General features: G+C 35.5%; 1 protein-coding gene across 1 annotated transcript in view; it reads left to right on the top strand.

Annotated features, from left to right (window-relative positions):
- Positions 1–16958, top strand: part of KIF15 (kinesin family member 15) — a 38252-nt gene that overhangs the window by 15788 nt on the left and 5506 nt on the right. Inside the window, exons 15-30 of the mRNA XM_026085822.1 lie at positions 240–381; positions 2169–2310; positions 2639–2836; positions 3808–3915; positions 4718–4823; positions 5372–5537; positions 6905–7055; positions 7880–7965; positions 8378–8453; positions 8725–8811; positions 9799–9903; positions 10755–10877; positions 12360–12506; positions 13505–13609; positions 13906–14070; positions 14586–14695. Of these exons, the coding sequence (XP_025941607.1) occupies positions 240–381; positions 2169–2310; positions 2639–2836; positions 3808–3915; positions 4718–4823; positions 5372–5537; positions 6905–7055; positions 7880–7965; positions 8378–8453; positions 8725–8811; positions 9799–9903; positions 10755–10877; positions 12360–12506; positions 13505–13609; positions 13906–14070; positions 14586–14695 (2017 nt within the window). The remainder of the gene's footprint in view (positions 1–239; positions 382–2168; positions 2311–2638; positions 2837–3807; positions 3916–4717; positions 4824–5371; positions 5538–6904; positions 7056–7879; positions 7966–8377; positions 8454–8724; positions 8812–9798; positions 9904–10754; positions 10878–12359; positions 12507–13504; positions 13610–13905; positions 14071–14585; positions 14696–16958) is intronic.

The raw sequence follows: 16958 nt of genomic DNA, 5'->3' as shown, positions 1-16958 counted from the left end.
AAGTACAGCTATAGGGGATTTGGATTCCAGTGCATCATGTGAACAATATCCTTAATCTCGTTTTGCTGTTCTTAGTTGTCATGAAGGCTGTAGTAATACTAATTATTCTACTCGTTTTTTCATGTGGACTGTTGCAACTACTCATTTTGTTCTGTTCGAAAGCCTGCAAATGCTTTTATTTTGGTAAAACTTTTTTTAAAGCTACTCTGTTTTAAGAGGGTATATATTTTGTTCTTTAGGTCATCACTTATATTCCACCACCATATCAGTAGAGGGCAACTCTGTGGCATCTGTTGAAAGGCTGAAAGCACGTCTGCTGCATACTCAAAGCGAACTGGCAAGTTCAAAACAAGAATATGAAGAATTTAAAGAGCTAACCAAGTGAGACAAAACAGTATAGAAATGTCTTTAATATTTGAATGTCTTTTTTTAGATTAATATAAGTAGTGATATAAAAAATTAGGCTCAGATCCTGGATATAGAGCCTAAATATGTTTTTTGCATTTAAGAGTTAAGAAAAACAGGACATAGACACAAAATCCTTTCCAATTCATCCCAGTTACGGGCTAGGAAGGAACAGTAAAGCGCCCTGAAGGCATGTCTGCACTGTGGCAAATTTCTTTCTTTCCACAAGCTCCTCTTTATGCTAAGATACAAAACAATGCTTCACAGTATGCAGGAGACGCACATCCTCTGAAATTCTGATAGACACCCACTTAACGGAACAGGGAGTGTTTGGCTCACTCTGTGTGTTTTGGAAGTATTTTCAGTAACTGACATATTAGAGATAGAAGCAGTGATGGGTAATAATAATTGATGCATTTCCATATGCATTTTTCAGTGCAACACTACTTACTATAGTCTTTTTAAGGCTGTAAGTTGTAATCTCCGTAAATGTAGAATCCAAGCACTCCAGAAAATTTTTGGCTAATCTGATAATTTTTGTCTCCTCTTCAGAGATTTTTAAGAAAGCACTAACACCATCATCCCAAGACTTATTATACTGTATTACAGAGATTTAAATCAAACTAGAGTGAAGACACAGCATCAACTGTTCATTAATGTCCATTTGCTTTGGCATCTAAACATGAGGGTCTACTTTGTCCTTACTAATGTAGTAGAGACTTTACTGTCACTGTTCTCCATGAGGCCGGCACAAGATAGTGTGAAAGGCCTTGATAATACCTTCACTTACATGTGTATTCACATGCAAACACGTGGCTTAATCTGATTCAACTCAGTTTTTGAAAAATTCAGGTCCTGTGCCTTCAGATACAAGAAAAAATARTTGCATTTCAAGCAAGCACAGTATACACCTGGAAGGCAAGAGGGACCTGGTTTTTGTTTGTTTTAGCTTGCATCTACATTGTCACTTGTACTGATTTGTACAACTGCGTGAATGTGAGAAAAGGACGTTACAAAGCTATTTTACCTAAAACTGTGAGGAGGCAGAAATGGAAGTACATTTTCTGCCTGGTGCCCCTAGAATTGCACTCTAGAGACACTGAAATCAATTACTGGCATTTTTCTTAGAATCTTGTTGCAGATTCTAAAATTGTGAGGGAAAGTGATAGCATTAAACTCCCAAAAGGTGAAATGTATTTCTTTTTGTCTGTAGACTTTGACCCTGCTATTATGTCAGTAAGGCAAACTGTCACAGTAGTAACAGGCAGCTCTGCAAAATACCTACTGAAAAATATTCCCAAATTTCTGTTCAACTGATGGATTTTTTTAGTTAAAGTACCCTTTACAAAATAATCTTAATAGAGCAGCATTTCAAAAAAAAAAGGGGGGGGGGGAATCTTTAAAGGATTTTCTTTAATCCTGGCCACCACCAGTTCAGACTTCTCATATAACTGGATAACACTTTTAAATCTTAAAATCACATTGGTGTGGGTGATATCCCTTTCTTTTAAAAGGAATTGCAGAGCTCTCAGCTTATTTCTTAGTATGTAATGGATTTTTTTCTGACATGTTTAGTTATCTGTGTATTTTCTTCATTGTGCAACCAGAAATAAGCTTCCTAGCCTTTTAACTGGGAGGGTGTTAGGGGGTGTGGGCAAGAGTTCAGCTTCAGTATGATGCTCACTGCCAATATGGCACCTTATTTTTATTGATGATGGTGAGCATACTAGCTTTTTGACAGTAGTAACATATTTTCTGAACAGGAAAAAGCATATGGAACTGGAATCAGAGCTTCAATCCCTTCGGAAAGCAAACCAACATCTTGAAAACATTTTGGAGGCAACCAAAGCACACAAGCGCCGAGAAGTCTCTCAATTACACAAACTACATAGAGAAACTCTTAAGGTACAAGAAGTGCATTTAAAGCCATACATAATTACTTATGAATTGCTTGAGAACAGAGATTTTATTAGTATGATCCTTTACCTAACTAGTGTTCTGGCATATAATCTCTGTGATAAACTAAAAATGCTGGTTTTTATTCTGAAATGTTTTCTGAATCACTGCTACTTGTAATCAGATGACAAATCTGAAAAACTGTAGTGGTATAGAATTGTGACTGGCTTTAAGCGTTTTATTTCATTCTGCTTATAAACTGTTAAATATGTTGCCAGACAAAGCCTAATGCTGTTTTATAGTTAAAATAAAGACTGCTTTGTAATTTTTATAACAGAACATAACCACTCCAACAAAAGCCTACCAGCTAAGGTCTCGCCTAGTGCCTCGAATAAGCCCAGAAATCTTAGATTATCATTCTGAAGATTTTCAGCGTTCTGGAGAGATGATGGATGACATTTTTAAAGAGCCCGTTCCCCCAGAGATGAATGAACAAGCATATGAGGCCATTGCGGAGGAACTCAAAGTGGCACAGGTGAATGTTCTGAATAAAACTGAAGTATATATCTTATTTTTAGAGCAAGTTTTGTCAGGAAATAGCTTTGTTGTCCTGTCCCATCCCATTCCCCTCCCCYCCCACCCCAACAAGATTGTGTTTTAACTGTAAAACTGAAGCACTTGACAAATACTTAAGGCTTCATGAAACAATTCTCTAATTATACATTGTCCTTAAGAGGACTTAGAGTGGAAATATTGAAAGTGATTGGGAGCTGATATCTTAATGATGTGTGGAGCTGAAACTTGCTATGCATTCTGTCTGGGGAATGTCTTGTTTACATTTCTCAGCAAACTGTAGTTTCATAGATACTCAGGGACATTTAAACTTCACTATTCTGCCCTGATAGCTTGTTTTTAAGGAAACTTCTAGGTAAGTCTGTGACAAATGCATTTGGAACAACACCCGAGCTTAATATACAACTAGGTTTTTTGAAGAAACCTGCCAAATATTGCTTGCCCGCCATTATACCTTAATTGGGTTGTACCTTTCCTGAATAGAAGAGCACTACAAATTTAGCTGAACTCCTCCTGAGGATATGGAACTAACTTCAGTGTGTGTAAAACCTTGCAGAACAGCCAAAATCCCTCTTTGTTTACCATAGTGCAGAGATCTGTAAGAAATTTAGCTAGTGTATATTTTGAATAACTTCTGTTTAAAGTCTTATTTCTCTAAGATAAGCATGTGCCTGAAGACTAAGCACACACARGTGTTTGTAGGATTCAGTCCTTATGTGGTCTGATGGATCTCCTTGTATTCTGGCAGTTTAGTCAGCAAGAGGAGAGAGATCAGCCACTTAGGTATTCTGAATGTTCTGTTTTCTGTTGTTTCAGGTCACAAAAAATTAAAGTAGTTGACATTTTTATATTTAGTATGCACAGACTGCCATATGGCATGTGAGAATAACTCGAAGACAGGTGTTCTAATTTTGAATGTCTGTTGTGTCGCAGGAACAACTGAGCACAATGCAGACAAAGCTGGATGAAGAGGAAAGCAAGAATATAAAACTTCAGCAGCATATTAATAAGCTAGAGCATCATTCTGCACAAATACAGGAGGTGAGAGAACAGTATAATGCAGGGACTTCTGTGAGTGTGTGTGCATGTATGTATGTATATGTGTATGTGTGTGTCTATACATATATATGACAGGCTGAAATCTATCACACTCAAACTATTGTGTCTTTCAGTGAGGTCTGAAGCATTGCTTGTATTTTCTTTTGAAAAATTTACTAGAATCATAGCCCAGGGCTGGGCAGAAAGACAGGGACGACAATTAACACTGTAGTTTAAGAAATATGGTGCAATTTTGAGCCTACTCGCTCTTAAACCAGAACATAAGCAATAGACAAGATGTCTGTGCTTATATTTGGCCAACCTCATGATTTTCTGAGAAACAYCAATAGTTACCAAAAACTGTGAAAACTTTGGAATGTTGAAAATACTGCTTGTCTTATTGTAACTGAACTGAAGTGTCATTACTATATAAAATATTTACAAGTTTTCCTTAATTAGTTGTTTTGATTTTAACGTAGAAAATGACAAAGAAGGCTTGAACTCTTCCTGTAACAGTCCTGTTCCAGATATTTCAGTTTTGGAACAGCACTCATCTCCCAAGCTGTGGATTGCTTTTAAATGAACACTTTCTCCTTAGATAACTTCACTTCTTCAGTTGTATTGAAATAATTTTTGTTGGACTTGTATGGATTTCAGGTTTACCAAACTACGTCAGGTTTACCAGAAAATTAATCTTTATATAATCAGCTAAAGAAATATTTTAACACATTATTATTGTTACAAGCCTGACTTAGCCATTCCTATGCTCCCTTCCATTCAAAAATTTTACTTCTCTTCTCTTAAGCTTTTTTCATCAGAAAGAAATGACTGGAATAAAGAGTGCCAGGAGCTCCTTGAACAGATAAAGTTGCTTGAAAAGCAATTTCAAGACACTCAGAGCAAGACTGATAGTAAGTCAATGTAACACAGAAATTCTCTGTGAAGTTTTGAGGAACCTTAATGTTTTGAATTAAGAATGGCACATGACAAGTAGCTGTTTTGGTTTAAGATACTAAATGTCTTACAGGTTTGATTTAAAGAAAAAAAATGTGTAATACTGCCAGAATAGCCTTTTATCTGCCTACTTTTGCACAGTATACAATATTGATAATTACTCTTTGACTGTGAATGTGAAGGAGTAGAGAATATTAGTATTTAAAGAGAAAATATTAACTAAAAATAGAGGGAAAATCCATTATCAGTCTATGGAAATGCAGAAATTTCCAATATCCTCTAGAATCTTTTTGATTCTGTCTCTACTCTTTATTTCAAAGTCTACATTTAATAGACCTTTTCCTTTTATAAATCCCTTTTTTGTTTTATTTCCAAGGTTAATTCYACTGAAAATGTGTAAAGTTTTGAGAGGCTTTCACGTGACATTCTGCAGTGTTCATTTTCCTGTATCTAGCATATATTTTATTTATTTGGAAAACTAAAATGTTTGTTTGGTTTTCAACAGTATTAACAAGCGAGGTCCATGATTTGCGCATTGTGCTGCAGTCTGCAGATAAGGAGCTGTCTGCTGTGAAACTGGAGTATAGCACCTTTAGGGAAAAGCAAGAGAAGGAAATGAGTCAGCTTTCTGGTAGACATATGGATGTACAGTTCCAGCTGGACAGCGTCAGGTATGTTGGCAACCTGGTGAAATATCTTAACCTTCCTTCCAAATGCGTCCAGTGGTTTAGTTCTACTTTTCTGTAATGTAACCTTACACTTTAAYATCTTTTTTTTTTTTTAGTTGTTATTTTATGCTTATGTCCTTCCCTTATTTCTTGCTGAAGTCTTTCCTGCCTCTTTCTGAGTCTTAGCAGAACATGGTGAAATTAGCAGAAAAATACTAAAACAAGGCTTTCTTAATTTCAATATTGGTTTGCTATAGCACTTTTCCATTAAATAGGATATACCTGTAAGCTTTTTGATCTTCATAAGCTAAATAAAGTGGCTGAAGAGGCATGAATTTTTTTCCAATTTCATCCTAAAAATGACTACTACTCTTCAGTCTGTTCCCAAGAAGCAGGTGACATAATGATGCTGATCTAAAAATACAAGCAGAAAGCAACCACAAAAATAAAACTGGAACTAGCCAATTGAAGCCTGAAAAGCTCACTGCATTGTGTGCAATAATTTACATTAATTATTATGAGGAGTTGGAAATCAATGATGTTTTTAATTATTAGTGCAACTAAGTTAACRGTGATTTTTTGCCTGGAAAGCTTAACTATGTTATTGCATTATAGTCCTGTCTTAGCTGAAGTCATCTTTTGAGTGATGCATTGTGAGACTGGGAACCTGGAATAGAAACTCAATGTTGTGATGTCTCCAATATATTGGCATTGTATTGTATTAGTACTAAGTGTGTTAGCAAAAGTATTAGCAAAAGTACTGACTTTTGGAGGGTATGTGGTAAATATTCTTACCGTGGGCTCTCTATTAATAACATGACTCATRACACTTGTCTAGCAGCTCTTTTATCCCTCTTAGCTTTTTCCTTTTGTGAAAGATCAAATAAAATACATCTTCAGGGCAAGAGTTTAAAGGGAGATAATCCATACTTGCCCAGAATATGGAAAGATTTTTGAATGGGACAAATAACCCAAGTATCAATTAAGCAGATAGTCTAGGTACCCAGGATCATTTTGATAGTTATGGTGGTTTTTTTGTAGAGCAACCATTTAAAAAAAAAAAAAAAAAAGGCGGAGCACCATGATCAAGACAAGTGACTAAAATTTCTACGTGTATAGAATTTGGGAAGGAAGTATATTATTTCTAGGGGCCACTCTGTCATCTCTGCCAGTGTCCCTTAAAGCTCTTGTCCCCTTCATAAATTTGGGGGTTCTCATTAAAAATGTCACCCCTTATGTCATAGTCACTTTTTTCTAAAATAAGACTATACTCTGTAGATTGTCTCAAGCTTGTAAAATGTAATTGATCAGGGCATTTTTATAATGGAACAAATTCTTATCTCTCAATATTGTGGGGCTTTTTAATAAAGGCTAGAACATGAAAAGATTCTTGAAGAAAAAGCAAGCCTGCAGGATGACTATGAAAATTTGCAAGAAGTAACGAAGTTTGAGACTGATCAACTGAAGCAACAGCTYGAGGAGAGAAAGCAAGAAGCTGAAGCAATGAAAACTGAGCTTTGTGTAAGACAGTCAAGGATTTTAAAAGACTTTATTATCCGTTTCCTCATGAAGCCAGATTATTTAATCCATGCTATTAAATAATTGATAATAGGTTCCACAGTAATAATAGGTTTCCTAATGGTCTCATCTGGAAGATGCATCCAGATTTTTTTTTTAAACCTAGTGCAAGATTTTTGCAACCACAGGCTAGAAGAAATATCCAATAGCCTGATGAAGTAGTAAGTTCTTTGGCTGAAGAAATTGCTCCGGGAATTTTGAGGGAGATGGATTAATTAGTAAAGGAATAAGAAACCACTTTGGAAAAGAACCCTGACATTGAAATGCTGGTTATCTTTGATCTCAGTGCTAGCTAAGACTAGCTTATTTATTCCATCTCTGAAAAAYTTGTAAGGAGCTACTTTGTATAGTGGTAGTGACCTTGTTAAAATGATCTATGCCTTTTTGTGTTGGATCACTGTCCTGCAATTTAGTTGATGCTGTCCTTGAAAAGCTGTCAGACTGCAGTGACTGCAAAACAGCAATGAGGTTGCTCAAGGGCTTTTGCAAACGATTTTGCCTGCTTTTCCGCAGTGTTCACTGTTTGCCTGCTCAGCAAGTTTGCTGTAAAATTTCTCTTTCAGTGTTTAAAGGAACACTGACAGATTGAAAATCATGTTTTTAGATTCCTCATAGTCTAATACTTTAAACTGCATGCTAGGAGTTGTTTTGATTTTTATTTTGGTTTAAATTATTCTAAAAGCCTCACATTGTAACTTGCATATTTTAAGTTGTCTCAAAAATCTTCATCTAGAATTGTTATAGCAACACTTATTTTCATATTCTAGAACCTCTTGAAACTCCTGAAAACAGAAAAAGAACATAATCAAAAACTAACATTACAACTCCAAGAAGACAAAGAAAACAATTCAAAGTGAGTTTCGATTGTGTGCGGGGTTTATTTCCACCTGGCTTCAAAGGTTTTGTCCTATGCTAGACTTTTATTTAGTAAGGGACCCTTTTGGTAGATGTGTTTGTCCCCAGTTCTGTAGAAAAGATTGCATAATGATTTTTTTTAATTTATTCATTGTAGAACAATGCTGCATTTTTATGTATTCAATTAACGTTATAGATGTAGTTCTTCATGTCAAAGATAAAGTTCCAACACTGAGAGCAGTGTATGACTAGTAATTGAACTAAGTGTTTTATGTGGTACTAAGAAGCTGGTTGTTAAAGAACTCTTTCAAAATGAAATGTAACTAAGAATAAACTGATATGGCTTGATCCTTGTTAAAGCTCTTACATTCTGATTACAGTTCTCCCAAGGAACATATTTTCTATTCCAGGGAGCTCTTGAAAGTACTTGAAAGTGCACAGGTGGAGAAACCATCCTYTGAAATGATGACACGATGTGAGCAGCAGGTACAACAGCAGAGTTAAATGACTCTAAATCATATGTTTATGGATTTCTGTGTGCATTAATAGCATTCTTATTGGTGAACTGACTGTTCTGTAGATTAACAGTAAAATAAATGTAGAGTTCTCAAGTTTCAGATGACTTTGTTACTGCTTTTTTTTTTTCCCAGTAAGGTAAGCAACTTAGTTCCTTCCATTTATTTCATAGYTTTGTGCGTATATCAAACATATTTCAAAAGTAATTAAGGCTATCTTTCACAACTAATATTTCTTCTAGGAAGCAAAGCTGCAGAAATTGGAACAGAAGCTGGCTGCTGCTGAGGAGATGATTGCTTCTTTGAAGAAGACAAATGATGCAGATAAGGTTTGGGCTTATTTCTGTTACTGATATCCAGGTTTTGCAGGTAACTACATGCTCTGAAGCAGAGTTGAAAGCCCAAAACCTTTCTATGATTCTTGGTAATTCTGTGGTTCTAGGCAAGTCTGGCTGTGTATCCAGGTAAAATAAATTCTACCTTTTACTGGCATGGAGTTTGCAGGATGGGAGAAAACTGGTATACTTTTAGAGGAAATACAAGAAGATAACTGGAGAAAGGAGAGAAGGGGGAGAGGGGGAAAAAGGACAGCACAGGGTTTAGCTATCTGGTGGGCAAAACATCCAGTGGAGAATTCATGTATAATTCCCCTGCTGATTAACACAGCCTTGCAGTTAGTGTTGTAATGGGCTAATAGAAAAGATAAGACATCGTGAGAACTTGACTGTGATTATGATATCTTATCAATAAAATCAAAGCACTTTTACATGCAAAGACTGCTCTAGTTTTTAGAAAGCTTGAATAACAAAAGTTCCTATAGCACAAACATTTATGCTATATGTAAAATAGGTATAAGAAATTGCATAGTGTGTTCATTAATCAACACGATACATTGTTTCAAGTGTTGCTTTTTCTGTGCTAAAAGCAAATCTGATGTGTAGGGCCAAAAGAATCTGGTACTGTCAGCCCAGYGGTGTTTCTGAATGTACCTTTTTCCCTTACAAATCTGACCTTAAACTATAGTAATTGTAATCTCCTRTTAGAAATGCGTCACGGCCTGAGTCTAAAGCTTTTGTACTGGGGGCTAGTCTTCTCTTACAATTAGCACAGCAGGTTATTTAATTCTTTCAATAAGTGCTTAGGACAAAAGTTCATGATTTAACAGCGCATTTCCTGGTACTCCTTTACATGCACGTATTGAGGCCTCATTTTCAAATGTCTGTTTGAAATTTGGAATTGACAAATTATACACCAAACAATGTCCAGTAGTAAATAAATTTAAATAAATCAGGACTAACTTTTTTCTTATGCTGCAGGAAGTTGTAACCGACTTGATGAGACAGATCCAGGAGCTGAGGTCTTCAACTAATCGTAAAACTGAGTCCATAGATGGGCTGACAAGAGAGCTGGAGGACATAAATGTATGTTCTGTCATTCTGAAGGACACAGTGTAGTTTTGCAGAAATGGAAGGCAATGACATGTCTTATCACGGGTCTCAAACAGCATAACTTGCTGTAGTGTTATGGAAGGAAACTTCTTTGTTTTGACATGTTGAAATCTTCTGAACATTTTATGCCTAAGGCTGTCTTGAAAACTGAACTCTTTCCACGTGGTGGGTAAAGAGCAGTGTCTCTGAAGGGACCTATTCACATCCTGTAAGCTACGCTCAGCTGACAGTCACGTTTAGATTTTCTGGGAATTTGGTGATTTAAGACATTGACAATTGAAGCTGAATTCAGTAAATTCATTTTTGAGAGAGTCAATTTTTATGTGAACTGTAACTGAGAAATGATTATTTTCTACATCTATAAATATAAACTACTTACGTGAGTAACCTATGTATAAATAAGATGCATCTTATTTATTAAAACAGATCTTATTTAGAAACTGATAGAGCAACCAATGGAATGTTTTAGATGCTATATATGTATGAACTATGAATCCAAAAGGTCCGAAGGACAAGATGTTCCTGAGACTAATTTCTACATATCTCTTTTATCAATAATGGATGTTTGTAGTGGTTAATACATATTAAATTAATAACTTTTCTTTACTTCTGACAACAAATTTTTAGTAACCCACAGTTTGTAGAATTGAGCAAGTATGACATTTCACTCTAGTTTTAGTGTCACTGACTCGGATGAGTTTTTAAACATGAAGTTTATAGTTGTCATAAGATTTATGATATACACTTATTTATATTATGCTTGGCAACACTCTGATAACATGTTTTCATTTCTATTCTAAAATTTAATTTAACCTTTTTCTTAGTGCAAGTATAATTCTGTTTTGGCTGCAAAAGAAGAAAGCAAAGGAATCATAGAGGATCAGGAAAAGAAGATTGAAGAACTGATGGAAGCCTTGGAGAGAAAACAAATAGCAGATAACATTGAGGTAAAAGCATTAATGTTGATGTATTGTGATTATCTGTTTAACAGAGGAGTTGTATGTGTGTTTGCTTAAAATACTAGTATAAAACTTAACCTCATTTTAGTTCAAATATAACTGGTTAGGATGTTCTGAAAGGAATTTTTAATGAAATACCTGACAAATTCTGTTAAATTATCACATTATTTTATATAAATATTTTATAAAAACCTATGCTAAAAGCCTGGTTTAATTCTTGTTAAGGCAACTGAGGAGGCTGAATTTAACAGCAGCATTAGATGATGCAGCTGAGAAAGTAAAATAGGCAGAAGAATATAGTTAACATTATCTCTTCYCCACTGCTACATTATTAGACAGTTTTTTCTCTTTACTCATAATTTTAACCAAAAGCTCCACCTGCTGGAAACAGATTTAGGATGCATGGTTAATTCAACTGCAGTTTTGCTTTTATAATTGTAACTTTTTTAATTTGGTCTTTCCTCTTATTGCCCTTCCCATTATTTTGGAGAATATGTCCTTCAGTCAAAACAACTGCCCTGTCCTTATGACTAATTTCAGGTTCTACAAGATACTCAGTCATATTACATATGCTTAGTCCAATCAGAGAGCAATAACGAGGTCTTCCAGAGTAGTGTGTGCTTCTCAAACGCCACCTTTTGATACATTTCCACTATGCTTAAAGAACAGACTGACTTCACTTATAACCATACCTAAATTTGACCTAAAATTGACTATGGAATCCCAGGCTAAATTTCCTGCCAAGTAAATTGGTTTTGTTTGTTTGTTTTGGATTGTTTGGGGTTTTTTAGCAGAAGTAACTGCATTCTTACCATGGTGTTATCCTTGGGTATATCTGGCTCCTGATGAAATTATAGGGTCTCCCCTTCTTTTGAGTTTGTTCATCAGTTACTAATTTCCTTCATACTTTTTTGACTGGATGAGAAGATCTCTTTGGAACTAAGCGAAGGTGGTGTTTATGATACTAAATACTTTTTCCCCTTCTATGCTAACACGCCTCATGGAGGTATGATGCCCTGTCAGATCAGGGGACTGGAGTCTAGATGCTAGAACAAATCAGAAGTATCTACAGAATAGTAGTGCAGTAGAAAGCTGTAAAAATCACTAATTCAATGTGGGTTAAAATCTAGACCTTCCTTTCTAGCCTTTTATTTTTTAAATTGTATCTTTTTTAGTGTATATTATACTTGAAAACGGTGATTCTCACAAATATATAACTAACTATATTGTAAGATAGTTCTCATTTTTGTTCTGCAGCCAAGATAATGCATTTGGGAAAACTTGCCAAGATAAGAAGTTTATAGATGAATTCTTGCCACAATTCAGGAAGAAAAAGTGAAGGCAAAAGGGGGGTGCTTGTAGTTGTTAGCAGTCTCTAGCAACAATGACAATAACATCTTAAAACAACTGCTTTACAGTTAACTCTTAGTTTAATATTTCTATCTTTACTCATCCATCAACTTAAAATAGAGAGACCTTCTGTGTGAAGATTTGCATCATACCACTGAGCAGCTGATAAGGCTGACAGAGGCCTCTAAGAATCACGATTCATTGCTTCAGTGTGCGCAGGAAGACATAACAAAGAAAGAAACTCTAATCCAGGAACTGAGGGAACAGGTAGAACAAGAAATTCTTCTGATAATTAGCTCTTTGAGAGCAGTTGTGGTTATTAATAGCTTGTGGAAATGGTGGGGGATTACTTGTAATTTTAGAGCACTTTGTATGCAGTACTCTTGGTGAGCAGTGCTTCTTGGTGTAAAAGCACAGCAGTAGTTCAAAGGATTTTTTTCAAGGTATTTAAAGGTTATCTAGCCTTTGTTCAAGGTATCTAGAGCTGGCAAAAATGTTAACTCTAAAAGCAGAGTAGAATTATCAGTACCCAGAATGATAGAGTAACCTGCAGTATAACCAGTGTAAATGAGGGGTTTACTTTTCCTCTACTTGCGCTTGTCCACAAATAGTATCATTATATAATGGAGATAATTATTGATCTCTGTAAAGGATGCAATCTGAGAGTGGAGCTTTGGAGACCAATTAGCTATATTAAGCTTTTTCCAAACTTTAATAGTTCTAACTGTCATAGTGCTAACTAATATATCTTACCTGTTTTGGCAAAAACTCTAATAAGGATGAGTCATTTTGGAAAGAAGGGTCCTTCTATCATGTTAGCATGTCTTATTCCAGGAAATTAAACCTGTATCAGTAAATTTTTTTCTTCTTTTTGGTATCAAATCATGTTTTGACCAGTAGTGTTTGCCATCAAAGGGCTTATTAGTTCATCTCTGCYGGCAATTCCTTTGAAATGTAGATTAAACRTTCCCAAGGCAAAAAAAAATAGAATGCCAGCAACAAGAACAAAATTCAATTAGAGATGTAGATGTAGACATATAGTGTATATATATGCTTTTAAACAATGCTTATTAAATGCAACTGTTGAGTGATTAACAATTTTATTGGGTAAATATAGAAAACAACCATGAAAGTGAAGTCTAAAAGACTTTTAAATCATCTATGGTATGTATTTGGATAGTCTGCTCAAAATAGAGATCTGTATGCTCTTTAACATTTTTTCAAGTGTTATGCACTAATCTAATTGTCATTGGGGTTTCTAATAGTTGGATAAAAAGACAGAAGAACTGGAGAAGAGGAAGAATGAATACGAATTAAAAATGAAGCAAATAGATTGCTTCGTGGACTCATCTTCAGTAACATTTCCTCAGGTATGGTATTTGAGAGAAATGTTTTCAATGTAAAGGCTATTAGAACTTAGCTCATGGAAAAAGTTTAACAACTTAACACTATGGCTTCAGGCTGAAAGCAGAAATGACAATGTATTGAGAACTTTGAAATCCCATTCGCCTTGTTTGTAAGTTAAATGTGTTATTGGTCATTTGTCTACTAGGAATTTATTAATGCATCTCCAATTAACTATTAAAATGTCCCTCTAACTAATAAATAGGAGAAATAATTCTTTCCTAATAGTTTGATTTTGTTGTTGTTTTTTTTAACTTGCTAGTGTCCAAAAACTCCCCCTAATTTTGATGTGAATCTGGCAAAAATCTTGGAAACTCATGAGCAAGAAATAGCTGATCGGAGGGCTTCTGCAATTACTCTAGAGCATCTTGTACATGAACTGAATGAAGAACGAAGAGCTAAAAATGATGAAATTCTAAGACTTAAGGTACTGTAAATTAAACTCTATATAGGTAATCTGCTAGGTTAAAGTAAATGTGAATTCCGTATTCTGTCTTAATGAGCTCTCATTAGCAGTCAGTCCAGTAATGCAGGAAGGCAGCTCCTGGTCATCTTGCCTAGTGTGGTAACTAGCCAGCTTCTTGGGAATGGGAGCATCTCCTAGCTCTTTGTCTCCTGTGATAGGGAAGTTTTACACAGACGGTGGTAACTTTGGGGGTGTCCATATATCTCATTTTCCCAAGGGCTCAGTTGTTTACTGTGCACGAATATCAATGTTAATATTACTTTTGCTGGTGAAACTGTTTTGGCTTCTTCCAAAGCCAGTTTTTAACAAAACTGTAAATAGAAGGGTTGTGCAGGTCTTTGCAAAACAGAACTGTGTGTGTTTTCTTTCAGAGTTTTATCTTGTCAATTTTAGTTTAAAAATGGGTTCCACCAGAAATGAAAATAGGGATTGCATTTCTGTCTTCAAATAAAATGTTTCCAATCTGACTTGTTTAGGAACAGTTAAACAAATTGGTGAACTTACATCTGGAAATGCAGATATTGACAGAGAACAACAGGAGTTTACAGAGCCAGCTTGTAGAAGCTCAGAGACAAAGCAAAATCAGGTAAAAAAAACAAACAAAAAAAACCAAACAAAAAAGAAAAACTTGTCTTAACTTTAAGCAATTGTATAAGATAAACTGAAATTCACATTTTTTTGAAATACAATATTGCATATAACTTATTTGTATAATTGAGAATCTCAGACTTTTCTATGAAAATCTTTTACTGACTTGTAAACTTTATTGCCTTCAACTTACAAGTTATGCACAGTTACAGATAGAAATGGACAAAGAATGCAAAATAATTACATTTGTAGCCATTATAATATGTTATATATTTCCACACTACATGTGCAGTTATGAATTCAGTAGATATGAAATATCACAATGAAATCAGCAGAAGTTTTAACATAGAGCTGAACGGAACCACCTCATGTTTTCAAGGCAAAGGAACAAACTTTTGAAAAGATGGCACACTGTTGTATACCTCAGATTGGAGATACCCTGAGCTTTGATTGGAACTGCAGTCTGTACTTTATTTTGGACAGAAAAGATTTGGTTTCACAGCTTGCTGCTTTTTAACTTTTTTTGGTTTTGTAAAGAATTGCATAATCTGCTTCATATTTTGAGAAAAGGATAATTCATTGGCAGCAGGTAGTTCTGTTGATGTTTAATGACAAGTAATTTTTTAAGGGGCAGTTTTAGTAAACAGTGACTTAGACCCAAAGATTGATGCTCAGTCTCTTTTTTGCCTATTAAAGGTTTCAAAAATATTTTTCATAACTTCTAGAATATCTATATTCAATAAAGTATCAATGTTGTCAGTTTTAGAACTGGCTTTTTTTGTAGGATAAGTATTTCAAGTTAAGAGAACATTATTAAACTTACAATGTTAAACATTCCAATTCAAAGATGCTGTAATTGCAGGTGTCTGTGCAACCCCAATTTGTCCTTGCGTGTGTGTGTGTGTGTATATATATATATAAAAAAATAATCTGCAGTTACTGAATGAGTGATTCATGGAGCTTGTGGAAAATAAGTCTGTGGAAAACAGTCTGTGCACAAGGCCTGTTTGGTGGGACAGATCAGGTGGGATACTGAATGATACTGCGGTCTCTAGGGCCTTCTGCTTAGTTCGTGGCAGTAATTTTCAAGTGTGTGGTGAATTAGAGTGGGAAYTGCAGAAAAAAAGTGGTTACTCGCCCTGGAAAACTGACTTCTGTGGCTTAGTTTTTCATACAGTTTATAGAGTAGGTCACTTAGACCCAGTTTTTCCACACAACAGCATTAATTTTATGTTCCTTATTTGCTGGATGCCTGACTTGAGACCCTGGGATATAACTTGCACAGCACTAACAATTCTCAGCTGCTGTTGAAGTTGACAGGTTATGGTTTGGATAGGTTGAAGGCTGTATTATATTACATGCTCTATGAAAAATCAGGTTCAGATATCTCAGGTGGGGATATTCACAATGCAGACTCATGCCTTATACATTATGGGAACAGCTGATAGCAGTAGCAGGTGATTATCCTTTGTGCAGCCCAGTGTTAGAGACCAAGATTTGATCATTGGTCTCGCACATGAGAGTGGTGAGATGTGAGGATCTTCAGCTGCATTGGAGGCCTTAGGCGGATGCCTGAGAATACAAGATGAGGCCAAGTGCCCGCTCTCTTTTGGTATTTAGCCTTAGCACAGGGAAGAGCAGCCATACAGGAAAGGTCAGCCTTCATCTCTGTAATGCTAAGCTGGAGCGGGCTCTGTTCACCTCTTTGAAGCTGGTATAGGCTGACCAGTGCTAGAATTTGAAAAGCCTGAACGTAATCAGCAATATTATTTGGGGGATTTTAAAGTTCACATAACTATCTACTGAGAATAAGTAAACAGGGTTTGCTCTAGTCTTTCCCAAAGATTTATAAGCTGGCTGAATTTGGGTGGATTTTGTGGAGGTGAAATGATATACAGGACTTTGTACAAAACCGCTTCTCAAATCTGTCCCCAAAACATAAGGGGAAGTATTAGAAGTGGTTAGACTGTTTAAACTGGCATTTAAATAATGTTTAAAAAAATAAAAAAAATGACCAACCCACACATTCAACCTGAGGCAGCATATACCAGGTATGGAAAATATCACCCTAGCTAGGTAGGTTGACAGAGACTTTGTTACTGAAAATAGCAACCTTTTATAATTATGTCATATTAGAATAATTATTAATCAACGCAGTTCTTCCCTGAATGCCAGCTCTGAGAAGGAAGTGGCCCTAATGGTGTTTTGGTTTAGATGTGGGTTTGGTTTTTTATTTGGTTTGGTTTTTTATTTGGTTTGGT

The sequence above is a fragment of the Apteryx rowi genome, unplaced genomic scaffold, assembly GCF_003343035.1.
Source record: "Apteryx rowi isolate R43461 unplaced genomic scaffold, aptRow1 scaffold_678, whole genome shotgun sequence".
In the NCBI taxonomy this organism is placed as follows: Eukaryota; Metazoa; Chordata; class Aves; order Apterygiformes; family Apterygidae; genus Apteryx; species Apteryx rowi.
The sequence above is the reverse complement of the archived record's forward strand: the minus strand, read 5'-3'. Positions and strand labels throughout refer to the sequence as shown.